Here is a 16,620-nt window from a genome sequence, read left to right on the forward strand (position 1 = left end):
CGCAGCGGGGACAGCGGAGGTGCAGCCGGGCCCTACGTGCGCAGCCACCGGCCAGATGCCGAGCATCACCTCCTCCAAAACCTCGTGCACGGAGCAGCTCTGCGGTTAGAACGCCGCAGGTGTTTCACAAGAAGGTGTTTAGGAAGGCCGCTGCCGGCGGGACAGGGACGGGGACAGGGCTCCAGGAGCGGGCAGGTCCCACCAGCGCCGCGTCCCACAGCCTTGGGGCACCGCGGTGGCAGCGCCGTCGTGGGCAGCCCGTCGTTGTGAGAGGGTGACAACCGCTGCTGCCCCTTGAGTGCCGCAGAGGAAGGCGAGCTCGGCTAGGAAGGGCGGAGGAATGTCACTGACTGCCTTCTACATCTGTTACATCTCAGAATAATTTATTTTAACCTCCGAAGATACAAGGGAAAATATTTGAAGGCGATGGAGCCTTGCCAGTATTTCCAGTTCATTATAAGCAAAGAACTGTTGCTTATAGCACTTTTTTGGAGCGGAGAGCAGTCTGGTTTTAAATCCCTTAAGCAATGAGGAATCGTATACTAGCCAATGTAAATTCTTCTGCGGTAAAGAATTCACTAATTAAAAAAGTTTAATTTTTAAATCCAGCCTAAATTTTCCCCTCATTTCCTCCCTTTCCATAAATGTTCTCTCTGCCTTCCCCGGGCACGGCCGGCTGCCGGCTGCCCTGCGCTGGGGCTCACCCCAGTTTCTCGGGGCTGGCTCCAGGCACAGCCGGGGCTGGGGCGTGCTCGGGGCCGGGGCCTGGGGGAGGTGGGCAGGGCTGGCTGGAATGTTAACTGCCTCCAAAGATGCTAAAACCGTCCAAACTGCGCGGCCGGGGGCAAAGGTGAGGTGAAGGACAGGCGGTGACCCAGCGATGGGTGCGGTTGGGAGCGCCTGGCGTCTGGGGGGCGTTTGGGACCGCGTGCCAGCAGCCCGGTGGCGGTGGGGACGTTGGCACCGTGGGCATGGCGGAGCACAGCGTGCTGCGTGTGAGAGGCAGCAGAGACCCAGCCCCTGCACAGCCCCACCAACAAAACACAAATTAACAAAAAAATGCTATTTTCCAGCTGCAGGTTCTGCTTGCTCCTGCGCAGGACCGAGAGCATGACCCCGTTAATCAGTATGGGCCATTTCTCCCCATTCTGCTTGCACATTTTGGGCTGTGAGAGGGGCAAAGGATGGGCCTGCGGGGCTGGCGTGGACCCAGCATCGCCCCGCACGGGTGGCAGCGAGCGGCCAGACCACGGAGCCTGGAACAGCCGGAGACACGAGCAGAGAGGCAGCTTCGCCTGGAGATGACACCGTATAAGCAGATACGTGTGAGTGTTAGCAACGTTCAAGTTTAATTAAATTCCTGCAAGGTTTTTTGGGTCTTCATAAATTTCCTTTGAGCTTTCTGCCAACTAGGATATGCTCCCTGGCTTCGGAATATGAAAGCGAGTGTTGTTGTGTTTTGCAAATATATTTTCTAATGCATGCAAGTGCTGACTATGCAAAAGCCTCCCTGGTTTCCATGATTAACACAATTACAGAAGCACCAAGGGTAGCAGCCCTTCTTGTTTTCGACTATCCTTCACAAACAGGAGACGGATCAAAGTGTCCTGTGATTAAGTTCATTAATCACACCCACACCGTGAAAAACCGACGACTCTTCTGCCCCATTTTTCACAGGGGAAGGCATGCTCGGAGCTGGCCGGGGTGGATTCTGTTTGGGTTTGGTTGTGTATTTGCTCGTGGCTGCCGCAGGAGGACGTGGCCAGGTTGGCAGCGGCGAGCCCGCAGCGCGGCCCTGGGCAGGGAGCCTGTGACTGGGAGCAGCGCCAGCCCTGGGGGGGGGGGGGGGGGGACGGGACCGTCGTCACCTGTGTGCAGCCCCCCTGCGCTGGTTTTAAATTCTGAGTTTCACTGAACTCCAAGCAACGGCACGACGAGACCTCGCTTGCTGGTAAATGGCGACGGGAGGCCTGGGCCTTGCCGGGCCGCTCCTGGGCTCGTGCCCGCGGGGGGACTGCAGGGCGGGAGGGCGGCACAGCCCGGTCATTTCAGCTGGGAAAGGGATTAAGGTCTAGAAGAGCAGGAGCCAAAGGTCTCTCTGGGAATGGTCAGAAGGGGATACACTGAGAAATGTGTTTAAAAACAGAGAGGTTCTTCCCCCGGGGATCTGCCACCTGGAGCACCCTGCAGCCCGGCCTTTCGGGCTCTTCGTGCTCGGAGGCTGCACCCGCACTGCTCCACGAATAGCCCTGCTCCTCCGGGGGTGTGCTGAACGCAGTCTGGGACCCCACAACGTGACCTCTGCCGAGAATTAGCGAGTAACTTCCCGTGGCTGCACAGACTTCTACCGCACGCCCTCTCCATCGTGTCCCCAGGCGGAGCCCTTCCTTCACTGCCCCTCCTGCCGCTCTGCCACGGCCACATCGGGGCCGTGCCGGGGCTCCTGCAGCCCCTGGGGAGACAACAGCGGCTGCAGGAAAGCTGCCGGCCCCGCAAACAGCACCCTGTGCTGGTCAAGTGGGAACAGGGAGGGCGAGGGTGGGTTTGACCCTTCACCGGGGTCTAAACGCTGAAACGTGGAGCACCGAGCGCTGCAGGTACCCGGGGCGCGCCGAGGGCGAGCTGCTTTCACCCGGCGGCACCGCACCGCCCGCTGTCCCACGGGGGCTGCTGCCTGCCAGGTACAACGCGAGCCTTTAGGTGACACCGCGGCTTTCGGCAAGGCTGAATTAATGACGGGCCACGGGCTGCAGGGCTGGAACCTCGGCGCAGCATCGAAGGGGTTATCCCGATAAGCCGGCAGCCCCACGTGGAACAAAGCTGGCATTTCAGCGAGAAGACAATGGGTTGTGCTTTCTGTATTCATTTTAGTCATCCGTTTGGCATCGAGGCTGAGGTCACCCACCCAGCCATGCACTGCAGCATCTCTGTTCTCGCTAGCAAGGAGAGAGAAGCAAAACAAAGAGGAGCTGAGTCGGCAGGAATGGGGCGGCAGTGGGGTCCGGAGAAGTGCTCCGATAAACGGCTTTCAGATAACGCTGCTGCAGTCCGCGTCAGGACACTGCCCAAAGCCCTCCTGAGCAAGCATTTTCCCTGCCACACGTCCTAGCACGTTGCACAGCCGCTGGTCACACTCCACTCCCGTCTCCCGTCGCAAGCAGTAATTGCTAGCTCGGCCTGCTTTTGTGGCTGAACGATGCGATTTGCAAGGCGAGCACTCAAAGAGCAGCCAAAAGGGTGTAGCGACTGCTACCCATCTGTAAATATTTTCTCTAGCAACAGCTTCATTTCCTGTGAAACATTAAAAAGTTTGTAGATCTAACACGCATGCATATGCAGACACGCGTCTCAAAAAGCACACAGCGGGCACGCACACGGGCACAACCCGGCTCAGGCCGGGCTCTGCACCACGCAAAGAAAAGAGCCAATTTGTCACCCCATCCTGTTTTCTGGGAAACACGCTCTAATTATGCTACTAATAACGAGGAAACCCGTGTTCTCTGTCTCATGGCTTCATTCCCAGGGAGATTTCCCTGGCCGGCAGCCGGCCCAGGACCAGGCGCGGTGCGTCCCGATATTGGGGTGCCCGGCGAGCCGCGGCCAGCCCGGCCAGCCCAAACCACCGGCGTTCCTCCAGGGGCAGGAGGCCTCAGGCAGTGCCTCCTGGGGCTGCTCTGGTGCACGCATCAGTTCTAGCACGTGTATAGCTGCGATGGTCAGACAGAGCACACCGAGCAGCTCCGGAGCTCCAGGTGTGTGTCCGAGCTGGCACGGCCGTGCGCAACGCTCCCCTGCGGAGCCACCGCCGAGGCTGCTGGAGCTCAGACCGGCGGTTCGCAGAAGACCAGCCCTGCCAAGCTGGGACACCGTTTTGGATCCCAGTTTGGCCTTGCATTCCTGGTGGGACAAGGCGGAACCTCGCGGGCTACAGCTGCACACGGAAAACCTGCGCTCTGTCCTTAAACGGTGCCATCCGCATTGCCCTGGTGTCTGCTGGGAGCTCCAAGCTGGTACGGGGAGGTCAGGAAGCCTGCTCTGATGCGCAGGGTCTGGGCAAGGTGCTGCAGAGACCGAGCAAGCCCAGCGCTCGCAAGCCCTCCCCTCCCCTGCTCGCTGAGAGACAAATGTTATTCATCAGCCCTGCAAATTGAAATCCATATTTTTCTCATGACTTCTGAAACTCATTTAAGGCCTCTAAACGGCTTCTATCGGCTGAAAAAATTAAATTAATTGTATTCCTCTTGCCTAACAGTCCTCAGGAGTTCTTTTGTCAGGAGGCCCTGGTGGCAAAACAATGGAAACTTGTGCGGCGCTGACGCCTGAGCGCGGCGTGGACGCGCACCGAGCTCGCCTCCCGGCCCGGCACAATGCTGCCATTGTCCCACGGCCGCCGGCCAGCCGAGGCCGCGGAGCCGCCGGAGCTCGGTCCCGGGACCCGCACGCTGGCAGGCGTTCTGGGAAGACAAGGGGAGAAGGAGTATTTTTGCAATTAATAAAAACAATCCGCCGAGGTCAGAAAACGTCCCCGCCTTGACAATGGCTCTGACGCTCCTTTGATAGCCACGGGTCCTGCAGCCAGCTGAAAGCTACGGGCAGGCGCACAGATACACATCTAGCCTGGCCTCCGTCTCCAGCCGCGTTCAGAAAGTGCTGCTTTACACCCAGATACGAGCGCTGTTAAATATTGACTCATCCCCTCCCATTATTTTCTGCTCCATTATCTCATTTTCACGAGCGTTTGCAATTCTTTGCCTTTCTGGGAATTCAGAAGTTGCGTTTTGTCTGCCTGCCTTCCTGCCCGTAAATCTCCGGCGAGCTCCCAGCCGCGCCACAAGACAACACTCGAGGGACATTTGCTCACAAACGGGATGCCATCGGGCCGGACACGGAGCTCCTGAGCCGTGCTGGGGCTGCTGCGGGGACCCCTGCCTGTGGCTGGAGGCTGGGGGCGTGCGGGGAGCTCTGCACCCATCCGGGCTGGTGCTGCCCGGGGGAGCCTCTCCCTGCTCCGCTTCGGGCGATGCTGCAGCCCCGATGGGTGCAGGAGGGGATGGGGAGGCAGGGTGTGGAGGTCGTGTGCCAGTGGGGGTCTGGGAGAGCACGCACTGCAAATCTGTACCCGGTGCGTGGAAAACTTCAGCCATAAATAACATCAATTTCTAAGGATCCTGAGGAAGCGTGACAGCTGAGCGAGCACCCCGTGTTTGTGAGTACATCTCCCGGGGACATGTTTTAAAGCAGACGCTCTCTGCGCTCCATCCCACGGACCAAATGCTCGTGCTGCTTCCTGTAACCAAATTTTTCCCCAGACCGTGGGCCGATGGCTCAGACTAGCTGTCTTGGAAAGCAGGAGGATCGGAGCTTTGCTAAAAATACCCCGGGCTGCATCCCCCCGGCCGGCAGTGCCAGGCAGGTTTGCTCTCGGCGAGCAGTCGTGGCTGTGCCGAACCGGCGCTGCCTCACCTGCAGAAATCCGGGTCAATAAAGTGGCAGAGGCACAAGTCGGGTTGTTTGCCATTACCGCGGCTTTTCTGCCAAGCGCACGTGTTCGGATTCACGCTGAGAGTTGCACTCTCTGGACTCTAGAGAGAGCTCTCACTGCCGCGTCCCCGCCGGCTCTGCCGCGCACACAGCCTTGCTTCAGCGACTGAGCCTGAATATTTCTAAGAAATAAATAAAGGGTCGGAAGAGAGATGCAAAATCCTTGTGCCAGCGGCTTTTGGGCTGAGCGGCTGCAGGTCCCCGCGCCCGGAGATGTGGGGATGCTGTGTCTGGAGCTCGCTGCCATCGGGATGCTCTGAGCAGAGCCGACTGCTGCCCATGTCACGGCCTGGCTCCAAGGCGCTGCCTCTGATCTCCCCAAACCAGCGCTGGCAGCGAGTCCAAGGACGTCAGCGCCATTACAGCAGAGCGTAGCTGCTGCGAGTAAATCAGATTCAAAGTTAATAATCTGATTTCTAGCAAACAGAGAGAAATCAGAGGGCTAACAAGATATGAGCCTAATAACTCGGCGTGCTGGGACTCGGGCCATTTGCATCTGCTATCACAGGCTCAGATCTCGGCGCAGGGTGCAGGAACAGGCGTGTGCGATGAGGCTGTGGACACGGGCATGGAAGGGGATGTTAGCAGAGCGGGGACGTGCCCACCGCCATGGCAGGAGGTAGGATCAAAGCCGATGAGGCTTTAGGTGCTGACGTACAGGCGCCTGTAGAAAAGAAATCAGCGTGACGATCAGTAAGGCCCTTCAGAGTGACTGCGGACTTTTCGCGTTCCAGGTGCTTTACTGATTTGTATTTAATTAATTTTCAAACAAAACATGTACCACTCAAAGATAACCTGCAATACTGTTAAGTCCAGCAGGCCCGACCATTATTTTACAACTTATTTCTGCAATCTGTTGGGGCTAGATAAGGCAGGCTGCTGGTACTTGGAGGAAATCCCTATAAATACAAGGCTAACAGGCACTGAGGTAGATTAGCAGATATGTCGTACTGGGTAAAACACGGCAACCCCAGGTGCAACCTCCTCCTCTTTAACAGCTGATGTGCGCAAAGATAAAGACTATCTATCAAGTCCCTGATTTCCTATCATTGGGATATCACCGCAGAAGATGATTTTCCTCGCAAAGGCTATTCTCAGAATCCAGCTTTTTTTTTTTTTTTTTCCCATTTATTATAGAAGAAGTCCTCTGTAGTCTTCCAGGCAAGGTCAGCTGTTACTGCGCTGCAATCAATAATCTCTTCTTAAGTGTGCGCGCTCAGCTCACAATGGAGTTTACGGTCGCAGTACATCTTTATTATGAATGAACACTGCCTCTGCCATTGCTGAGCTAGTACCTAGCTATTTATTAAAGCCTGACACTGACCCTCCAGCTTCAAAAGCGTTAAATCAAATCGTCTGGAACTCCACAGAAATGTCAGCTCAGGATCCATCGGGAAATGCTGAGCATTGGCGAAAATGAGGCTTCATAAAACGATCCTAGTCCAGCAGATCAGAGGAATTTAAGAAAGGCTTGAACCCAAACTTCCAGCTTTGTTTTGACACAGAGATCTTGGTGACAGAGCTATCGGATCGCTTCGGTAAAGGCTGGGAAGTATTTGTCTCATTCCACAGTGAAATTCCACATGCGATTATGGTTTGGAGCCCTTGCGGAGCTGGTGTGGCCATTAACCCCGGCTCAGCCAGTGACACCCTGGTGGCATCACCCAGCATGAACAGCTCGGACGCCTGGGATGAACTCTGGAAACTAGAAATGGTGTAGCTGGTTATCTAGTTTAAATAAATAATTGCAAAACTGAGGTCTTGTTAATTAATTTTTATCCCAGAATAATTTCTTTAGTTTAAGTGTGAGCCAGCTAAATAGCTTTTTGTTCAGCAATGCTGCCGCGCTGATTTTAATGCTTGCAAATGTTGGCACCCCAGCGACGGACTACAACAAATTGTTCAAAAATAATTTTGTTCTCTTAAAAGAATTCCTTCCCTTTGTGCATGCTGCATTTATGGTAAACAGTCACCGTGCTCATGGATGGTTAGTTTCATTAAAAATTTCGCAAGTCTGGTTTTGAACTGCATATGCCTTATAGCATGATTTGGAGCTGAACTGGCTGAAGGACAGCCCATGGCTCCTTGCCTCAATGTCAGCCAAGGAATCCAGTTTGACCTGCCGTTATCCTCACCTTCCCCAGGTATGCATGGCTAGCAGCAGCTCCTGGTCCCCAAATGTCTTACCTCATCCAGAGGGCCTTAATAACGCTGAGATGATTTCCCCTAATTCAGAAAACTAAGTTGTTGTGGCCCTGCTTTGCACTGGCAGCCGGGGCATGGGGAATGCTCTGCAGCACAGGCAGGTCCGCTGCTGGGCAAACAGAGCACCCGTGGCTACAGACGGTCTGTGTCACCCTGCAGCCTGACCCCCAGCCCTCGTCTGTGATACTCTGATGATCCCTTATCTCACAGGGGTCTTGAGAAGCTTAATTAACTAAAGGGCAGTCTACAGTTCTAAAAAAATATCTTATTAAGGATATTGTAAGCATTTTAGGGTGTTAGCAAAGCAGTTTTAAGAAATTCTTGTCTGTTGGACAAGAATGTTTCCAATCGTGCCACGCTCTCCTGTTGCTAAATAATCATGCACATTTTCTTGCTTTTCTTTCCCCCTAAATGAATCTCCACATGGATAGTTACCAACTCCTACCAGGCAAAGCCAAAAATATCCTATATCCCAGCAGAAATTGATGGATCTGGCCAAACCCCCTTGCAGAGCGCACCGGTACATTTACTGCTGCCTGCCAGGTAACAGCACTAGTGAATCCTCGTGTAATTTGATTCATGAGATTCACTGACTTTCCTGAACTAGCTGGCAGCAGAAATGCAGAACTTCGCACATAATGGCTGAAAGCCTTTAATGATGTTTTCAATTTTATTCATAATTGCGAGCTGGCACAGCACCGTGCACCAAAGCGATGCATATGCAAACCCCTACTCCGCAATGCCAAAGCAAGAACGGGCCAGGAGTCAGTGAGTGTGCCCTCGTGACGGTGAGGCTCGGTGAAATTCATTCCTCTTTGGAAGGGCAATCGAACACTAATGTAAAACAGGGATACGGATTGCCAGGTGTGAGGCAGGGAAGGAATCAGGCCTCAGCTGGAGGTATCAGTGCAATGCAGCGGGGTCACCAAATGGGTCAATGCCATCTTGGCCAAGTTGCAGAGTTTTCCTCCAAGCCCACGGCAGGCACCTCGCCACTGGGCTAGTGCTTGTAATGCCGCGGGGTGAACGGAGAGCAGCCCAGCTCCAAGCATTAACGTGGTCTGGGCTTGACCGTCGTGATCTTTTTGGTCCAGAGAGAGTTTACAGGAAATGGTAAAAAAAGTCAGACAACAACATCTGGCGAGAGGGCGGCTTTGATGCACGGGGGACAAGGGCGATCTGCGGGGTGACGCTGAGGCAACACTGTCGTGTTTATGGGCTTGTTCAGGCGGCATCACCTTGGACTTTGGGATTTATTTGTCACCCCATCCTGCTGTCTTCATGAAACCCAAACCCGGTCTGTGGGGCTGGAAAGCGAGGCCGCCCCAGGAGGGCTCCCTGAAAATCCCTTACACAGCTCGCGTGGCTCTAAACAAACAAGGCTCGGAGCCGCGAGGGCGGCATCTTCACCCCAACTCCTGTCACGGCGCCCCAAACCGTGGCTGGGTGCCCCAAAACCACGGCTGGGTGCCCCAAACCACAGCTGGGCGCCCCAACCCACGGCCGGGCTCCCCAAAACACGGCTGGGCGCCCCAAACCACGGCCGGCGCCCCAAACCGCCGTCTCCGTGCGGGGACGGCGAGGGGCTGCCTGTGTGAGGCGACCCCCGCGGGAGAGCCCGGGCCGCCCTTGTGAGGTAAAATGGAGGCCGGGGGCGGCCGGGCCGGGCCGGGGCGGGCTGAGGGTCGCGGCGGGGCTGAGGAGGGCCGGCGGGACTACGAGTCCCAGCGCGCCCCGGGCCGGGGGCGGAGCGGGGCTTTGTGCGGGCCGCGGGGCGGCATGCGGGGGAGCCGGAGCCGCAGCCGGAGCCGGAGCCGGAGCCGGAGCGAGCCCGCCCCGGGGGGAGGGCGAGGGCGGCGAGCCATGCCGGGCGGCGGCGCGGCGTTCCGCCGTCGGTGCTAGAGGGCGACCGCGGGGCGCCGAGCCCGCCTGGCTCGGCGGCTCCGGAGCGCGGAGGCAGCGCGGAGGGGCCGCCGCCGCCGCCGCCGCCATGGGCAACGCGGGGAGCGTGGACTCGCAGCAGACGGAGCTCCGGGCGCACAGCGTGCCCCTCAAGCTGCCCATGCCCGAGCCCGGCGAGCTGGAGGAGCGCTTCGCCGTCGTGCTGGTGAGCGCCGGCCCCATTGTCTGCGGGCGGGCGGCCGGGGGCGGGGAGGGGGCGGCGGGAGCGCGGCGCTGCCCCGGGTCGGGGGCGGGTGGGCTCGGCGGGGAGCGGGGGGTTTGCGCCGGAGCCCCCCCGGGCTGGGGCCGCCTGCCCCCGGGCACCTGCGGGCTGTGCCGGGCCGGGCCGGGGCTGGGCGGCGGCGGGCCGGCCGCGCGGACTTTGCCTCTTGCTTCGGCTCCTTTCTGGCCGTGTTTGGATCCCTCCACCTGAGGAGCACAAAGGGCTGCCCGGCCGGAACCCTGCTGCTCCTGCAGCTTCGCCCGGCGCCACGCACCGGCCCTGGTGTGGTGGTCCCGGTGGTCCCGGTGGTCCCGCAGCCGCAGGAGGCGGGCAGCACCCGGGGGCTCCGGCACTGCGCTCGCTTTTGGCTTGAAAGCCAGGAGCTGGGCGGGGGGGGGGGGGGGGGCATAAACCCGTGTGTGTGCCGTACCCCGAGGTCCCGTCACGTCCCACGAAAGCTGCCGGAGTGGCTCCTGCGACAGCCACGGGGATGGGGACGGGCGGCCCCCGGCTCCTGCGGTGCCGCTGCTCGGGGTGGGCGCTCACTGGTATGTGCGCAGGATTATTTCTGGTTAGACCCAATTAGATTATCGTGTCTAAGAAAAGAATAAGCCTATTCAGCTGGGAACCCCCCACCGATGAGCCAAATGGTGAGTGAGATGTTACGATTACTGGGTTTACTGGAAAACGCCTGATCTCGCCCCGCGCCTGTCGGGGAAACCCGCGGGCGTTGTGCTGGCGGGGGGACGCCCCCGCGTGCAGCCCGTGAGCCCTGCTTCGGCACACCGTACCCAGGGCGAGCCCGGCTTAACCTGCGTGCACAGCCAGCAGGAGGAAAACTGGGGACCTACTGACTGGGTCGGTGAAAGGGAGAAGCATCAGAGCGTCGTAGATAAACACGTAACATAAATACGGGAGATAGCAGGGCCAGGCCTGTGATTTCTTGAGGTACTTGCAAGGAGTGGGTGGCATCTGTTTGCAGAAGGTGGACTTAAATTAAGGCTCAGAGGACCGGCCACTGCTTTGCTGGAGGGAACGGCGGCAGTGCAGGCACGTCTGTGGGATCGGTCTGTCGGGTCCCTGCTCCGCGCCTGGCAGCAGGAGCTGCAAGATGGGGCTCAAGGGCCGCTGCTGGCACAGCAAGCTGAGAACTGCCTTTAGCCTGCTCTCGAAACCAGTGAGGGATGGCTGGTATTTGTTGCAGCTTCCAGGAAATATCTGACCAGTTTATGGAAGAATAAACTCCAGGGCTGTTATTATTTTGTTTTCTCTGCAGTGCAGAGGGGAAGATGGCTGTGGCACTGGTTAAACCCCAGCACTGGGCAGGCCGTAAAATAGCAGAGATTAATGAGAAAGGAATGGCAGTCTGGGGGAAAGCAGAGATGAGGAGTATTTTCTGTAGGGAGAGGGGATTAGTCAGGAGATGAGTATGAAGAAAGAGATGCTGAACTTCCTAGGACTGAAGCTCACCTTCTCGCCACTCCGGTTTAAGAATTTAGCCTGGCATAACCGTTCCTCGCGCACCGATGAGATCCCGAAGGGCTTTGCTGCAATAGCGCTTTTGTTGCTGCTAATGATGTTTCCAAGACTGCTTTTGACACCAGTGAAGGTGCAGCTGCCTGCAGGTACACGGTCTTCACGCTGAGCAGGTCGTCTCTGTGCATAAACTGTGGGGCCGTGTGGGGAAGGTTCCTGCTTTGCCACGCTCGTGGCAGCCGCCCTCTGAACCACGTGCATGTCCATGAAGAGAGCGCAGGATGGTCATGTTTTTGCCGTAAGTGCTGTAACATTGGCTGCTGTCTTATTTTTTCCACTTGGAACATGCTACCCTAGTCTACTCCAATAGCTCTGTGGTCTGTGAAGTGGGTGGACGAGCAGCGGGGCGCCTGGAGATGGTACACGTGTGTGCTAGCTTGTGTTTGCTAGCTTGTTAGCAGCCTTCGTTTTGTGGAAGGTCTCTGATGTAGCAGTTTGTCCGCTTCAATCACACACAGTCATCTTATTGCCTCCTTGGTTAGCCTCACTCTTTGAGGTTTGAGGCGCGTAAATTGCAGGAGATGATGGGAGAAGTGCTCCAGGTCACTGTTTTCCAGTGAAGCTCTCAAATCTAACGGTGCTGATACGTTCCTTCGCCTGTAACGGTGCCACGGGCATTACTGAGGACGGGCTGGGTGTGTGCCACGCTGCCCAGCAGGGTGAAGGACATCAGGGCCGGGTCTGGCTGCATCACACCTCCCGGTCCTTGGAGTCGGTAACACGGGAGGATTGTCCCTGTGAACCTGTGTTATCTGCCATGGATTTAGCGACTGGTGAAGTAAACACGCTTCCCTGGGCTCCTTGCTGCAATGAGGTTTTTACTTGTCTCTGCAGGGGAGGACCAGGGGTCATTTGCCTGTGCATTTCAGGAGGACATTGATGGTGTGCACCTAACAGAGACGTGTGGAGGATCATCTGAGAGAGATCTGCCAGCTGTGTCATTTTTTCCATCCTATCGAACTGACGGGCGTTCTTCCCTTTTGTTGGGATATGTGTAATAATTCCCTTGGTTCCCAGCTCGTGCGAGAGCGTAAAGTCCAGGAAGGTGGCAGCACAATGCCTGCGCTCTTGCCGCCGAGTTCCCCGTTCCCCGACGAGGGGTGCTGGGTGCTGGGACGGATGGAGCCCAGCTCTCGCCTTGGCTCTGGGGCTCGCCAGCACCAGCACAGCCCCTGGGCCGCGAGGCCGCAGGAACCTCCTGCCGGAGCCAGTCCCTCACCGTGCTCCATCTTCCTCTTCAGCTGCCTCGGATTTTTTTTCTCCCGTCTCTCTCCTACGGGGCACGTGCGCGTAAATCCCGAATGCGAGTAACCAACCCTATTTTATCGAACAGGGAGCTGTTGCTCAGCGTGTGCGAGCGCCGGCGCGGCCCGAGCGCGCCGCATGTGTCCGCAGACATCGTGGCACCAGCGTGCGATGCGGCGAGCCGGGAGGTGCAGGGGCAGGAGCCAGGCTCCCCCTCGCAGCGGCAGCAGCTCCGGCAGCAGGGTGGTCTCCCTCTGAACCCCTAACGGGGCTGCGTGTTTGCAAACGACACGTGGTTTGGAGGAAGCGGCCGGGACGGAGTTGGCAGGGTAAATTGTTGCCTAATGAGCTGTGATTGACATAATTTGACTGCTGGATTACATATCTGCGGTGAGGTTAGCAGGAAATATCCTCTTACCCCCACCGAGCGCTGGTTGGTTTTACAGGGGAGTTCTCTGTGCCCGGTCCCGCGGGACGGAGGGATGGGTCTGAGGGGCTGGGGGACGCGGAGGGAGGACACGGTTCTGCTTTCTGCTCCGCTCTGCCTCCGGGGAGATGGGACCTGCCTGGAAGGTCCCCGCACACGGGGCTCTGCTGGGCAGCGCTTCTTCTACTTCTCCTTCTTCACCGGGGATCTGGTCCGAGCATCGTTTTCCGTACGGGGCGAGAGAGCAGCGCAGTGTCTATTGCTAAGGAATTTGTAAGCTCGGGGTGAAAGTCTGTAACGTTTCCCAGCTGTTTTCCATTCTTTTTCCTAATCCTCTATCAAATGCATTGTGCATTGTTGTATAATACATACAGCTTAGAGTCTGCAAAGCATTAAAAGAACGTGACGTTGTTGCCGGGGATGTCTGCAAGGTGGTGTTTGGTTCCTGCCATTTGGGTGGGGTTGGTGGGGCACCGACGTCCTTGTTGTGGTTCCCAAACCTGACGTAACTCTCTGGGGATGAATTTCAACTGCGACACTCTACTCCTGTATCGGGCGAAATTTGCATTGTTTTGATGGGATTTGAGAGCAATGTGATGGAAGCTGAGAGATGCTGAATTAGCTTTAGGAGCAGCATTCAGGAAAAGTAGCTTACTAGATTTCAGAAATTGGAAAGCCCTGTTGTGTTTTCTTGCTCAGGCCTTCTGTCTGACAGATTTCTGCCTCTGGGCTCTTTCCTCGGGATCCCGTTTAAATGGTTTGAGCAATGGTACCTTCTCCCTGAAGAAACAACCTAATAAGGCAAGTTTAAAAATAGATGTTTCTGACGGGTTAAATTCATGGAGCGAACAATCGCTTCACGGTACAACATCTGTCAGGCTGGCTTGTAAATGGCATTTGCAAGTAGTTCTGCCCAGGTATCGCAGTAGAATATTTTGATAAAGCTGTGTGGTTTGGTGTTTTTTGAGCATCTGAACCATGAGGGTAGCCCAGTGGGTGTTTAGCTGCCAGCAGGTTACTCACATTCCTAAAATTAATTCAGCGCCTGGGAACCTGGAAGGCTTCAAAAACGGGTAAGCGGATGCGTGTGCGTATATTTTTGTGTGTACCGAATTTCCATGTAAAATAATCGCCTTGATTTATTGGGCTGCTGTGCTGGAGGTCTGAACCCGTTCCGGCAAGCTGCGTGTGTCACTTCCTCGTGACTGCAGCGTGCTTGGGGTGGCCAGGGAGGGAGCAGGGGGTGCGGGGACGGACTGGGGCAGGAGGGATGGATGTCTGCGGTGGGTAACAGCGGGTCAGTCACCTCCCGGCGGAACAGAACAGGACCAGGTGAGAACCACGTGCCGCCGTTGTCGCTGTTTTTCAGGCGTGCTTTGCCTCTCAAGATGCTTTACCTTTCCACGCCGAGTAAACAGTATTAAAGTCTGCAGAAACGTTTTAATCCTGAACAGCAAACCCAGCAAAAACACAAAAGCAAACAAAAACGTTAGATTTCCCCCGCGTATTTGTTCAAAATAACCCCAGTCGGTGGAACATCTCATTTTTCTAGTATTTTTGCTCCGGTTGACAAAGGTTGTAAATTATTCAAGAAACTTTGTAAAGAGACCAGCTCCCCTGTAAAACAAAACAGCTGCCTGAAGGTATGCACGCTAGTTGCCAGCCCTGCTTTTTGCTGGTGCGGCTGTTTAACAGGAGGGCAGTACGTTCCCGGCACGGCGTGGGTGCCCTGCGCCCTCGCAGGTGGGGCAGCCCTGGTGCCTTCCTGCAGGGCTGCACTGGGCTGTTTTTAACAAGGTCCTGCCTGTCTTCTGCTCCCACTTGCAGGCTTCCACCTGCTGAATAAAATATTTTTCCCAGTCTGTTCAGAAGGGTGGTGTAAATCTGTCGTCTGAGTCAGCCAGTTCTTACTCCGAGGGGGTGAGTGACCCTCCAGGAACTGCTTTTTTTTTCCTTTTTTCTTTTTTTTTCCCCATTGTTATTTGTGGCTTTGAGTGCGTCCTAAAGTGAAACCAAGTTTTGACATTCACTTTCTGATCTTTTGTTTGGTCACTGGAGTGCTACCGAAAGGAAGACCAGTTCTTAACATTTCCCCCAAATACGTTTTTAATCTTGAGCTGTCAGCGTTTCTGCCCATTTTTCAGTGTTGTTCCTTCCAGCTCAGAAAAACGGGGATAAATCCGATCTATTGTTTGCTCCCTTTGAGAAATGGGAAGATCCCCGCGATCGATTTCAGTTTTGCTGTTCTTTTCTGCCCCGGCCGCTGGCCGCGCTGCGGCGTGTCGTGGTGCTGTGCTTGGAGCAGCAGCCGCTTTGAAATCAGGTTGCTAAATGGGCGCTCCTAAACAACGCTCTTCAATACCAGAAACTGCAAATACGAAGTCATTTAACACACGGCAAGGCCTTTGCTCTGCTTTTTCAAGGTGGGCTTCCCGCGAAGCCGGCGTGGTGGCAGCCCGGTGACTGCCCCCTCGCCCCACGGGGTGTCCCCGGGGCGCTCGCACCCAGCTCTGCCCGCGCCCCAGCTGCCGTCCCGACCCCGCGCCGAGCACGAGCTGAAGGGCTCTCCACAGCACAATGAAATTAATTATGCAAAGCGTGCTAATTCAGCCACGCTCTTCAGCACCAGTTTATTTTTAAGCATCTGGGCTGTCTCGTGCGTTTGAATGGAGCGCATTATGGTGGGGATCGGAGCGCTTGCTGATGCAGGAAGCCACGGGGGAAAGCAGCAAGCGGGGCGACTGCTCGCGGGTTTCTTGCGGGTGCCGTGCTCTCGGGAGCCGTGCGGGACAGCAGAAGGCAGGGCTGTGTCAGACAGGCTGCTCAGGGCAGTGCCTCGTCCCCGTCAGTGCACGCGTCCGGAGCGCGCTCCTTGGTGGCACTGGGGCATGGGCCTGGGGCGCTTGTCGCTGCTGAGCAAGGTACGGTGCCAGAGGTAAAGGTCATTTGCTTTGGCGACTGAAGACAGAGCCTCAAAACTGGCTGAGAAGCAAAAGTGCACGTCCTGCTTCCCGAGAGGAAGAGGGAGAAACGCGCATCCCAGCCGAGGCTGCGAGGCAGCTGCTCTCGCTGGGGGAAGGCTTCTGCAGCGAGTGATGTGTAGCCACATTTTAGACAAACTGAGATGAATTATTGCTTGTTTTCCTCTCTGTTTGTTTGGGAGAGTCCATCTGGGAATTTGGGATGGGAAACGAGTGACACCAGCTCATTCAACTTGATTTATAATTGTGCTGGAAAGAAATCTAGCCCGAGCCTTGAGCACTTCAGAGCTCCAGCATCACCTCAGCCTGCATCTCTGCTAAAAACGCCTTTGGGTGGTGTTGCCTGACAAGTAGCCGTTTCCCACCTATCAGGCCCTGCTAATTTCAATTCCGAAGGGTCAGCATAGCAAAATGAGCAGGGTTTTAGCTCGTGGACTTCATGCGATTGCGTCAGTTGAAACCAAAGGGCTGGGCTCTTGGTTCACACCGCGGTGTCGCTGAGCAGCGCCCCGTGTCCTGCA

At 56.3% G+C, this 16,620-nt stretch overlaps 1 protein-coding gene across 5 annotated transcripts in view; it reads left to right on the forward strand.

Moving 5' to 3' along the window:
• Positions 1 to 9,630: 9,630 nt before the first annotated feature.
• FMNL2 (formin like 2) overlaps positions 9,631 to 16,620 on the forward strand; it is a 127,438-nt gene continuing 120,448 nt past the window's right edge. For 3 of the 5 annotated variants that reach the window (XM_035566103.1, XM_035566102.2, XM_050711751.1), the window contains exon 1: positions 9,631 to 9,853. In XM_035566103.1, the coding sequence (XP_035421996.1) occupies positions 9,737 to 9,853 (117 nt within the window). In that variant the 5' untranslated portion in view covers positions 9,631 to 9,736. The remainder of the gene's footprint in view (positions 9,854 to 16,620) is intronic. The other 2 variants (XM_035566104.2, XM_035566105.2) reach the window with 2 other exon arrangements.

Source organism: Cygnus atratus, chromosome 6 (assembly GCF_013377495.2).
Source record: "Cygnus atratus isolate AKBS03 ecotype Queensland, Australia chromosome 6, CAtr_DNAZoo_HiC_assembly, whole genome shotgun sequence".
Lineage (NCBI taxonomy): Eukaryota > Metazoa > Chordata > Aves > Anseriformes > Anatidae > Cygnus > Cygnus atratus.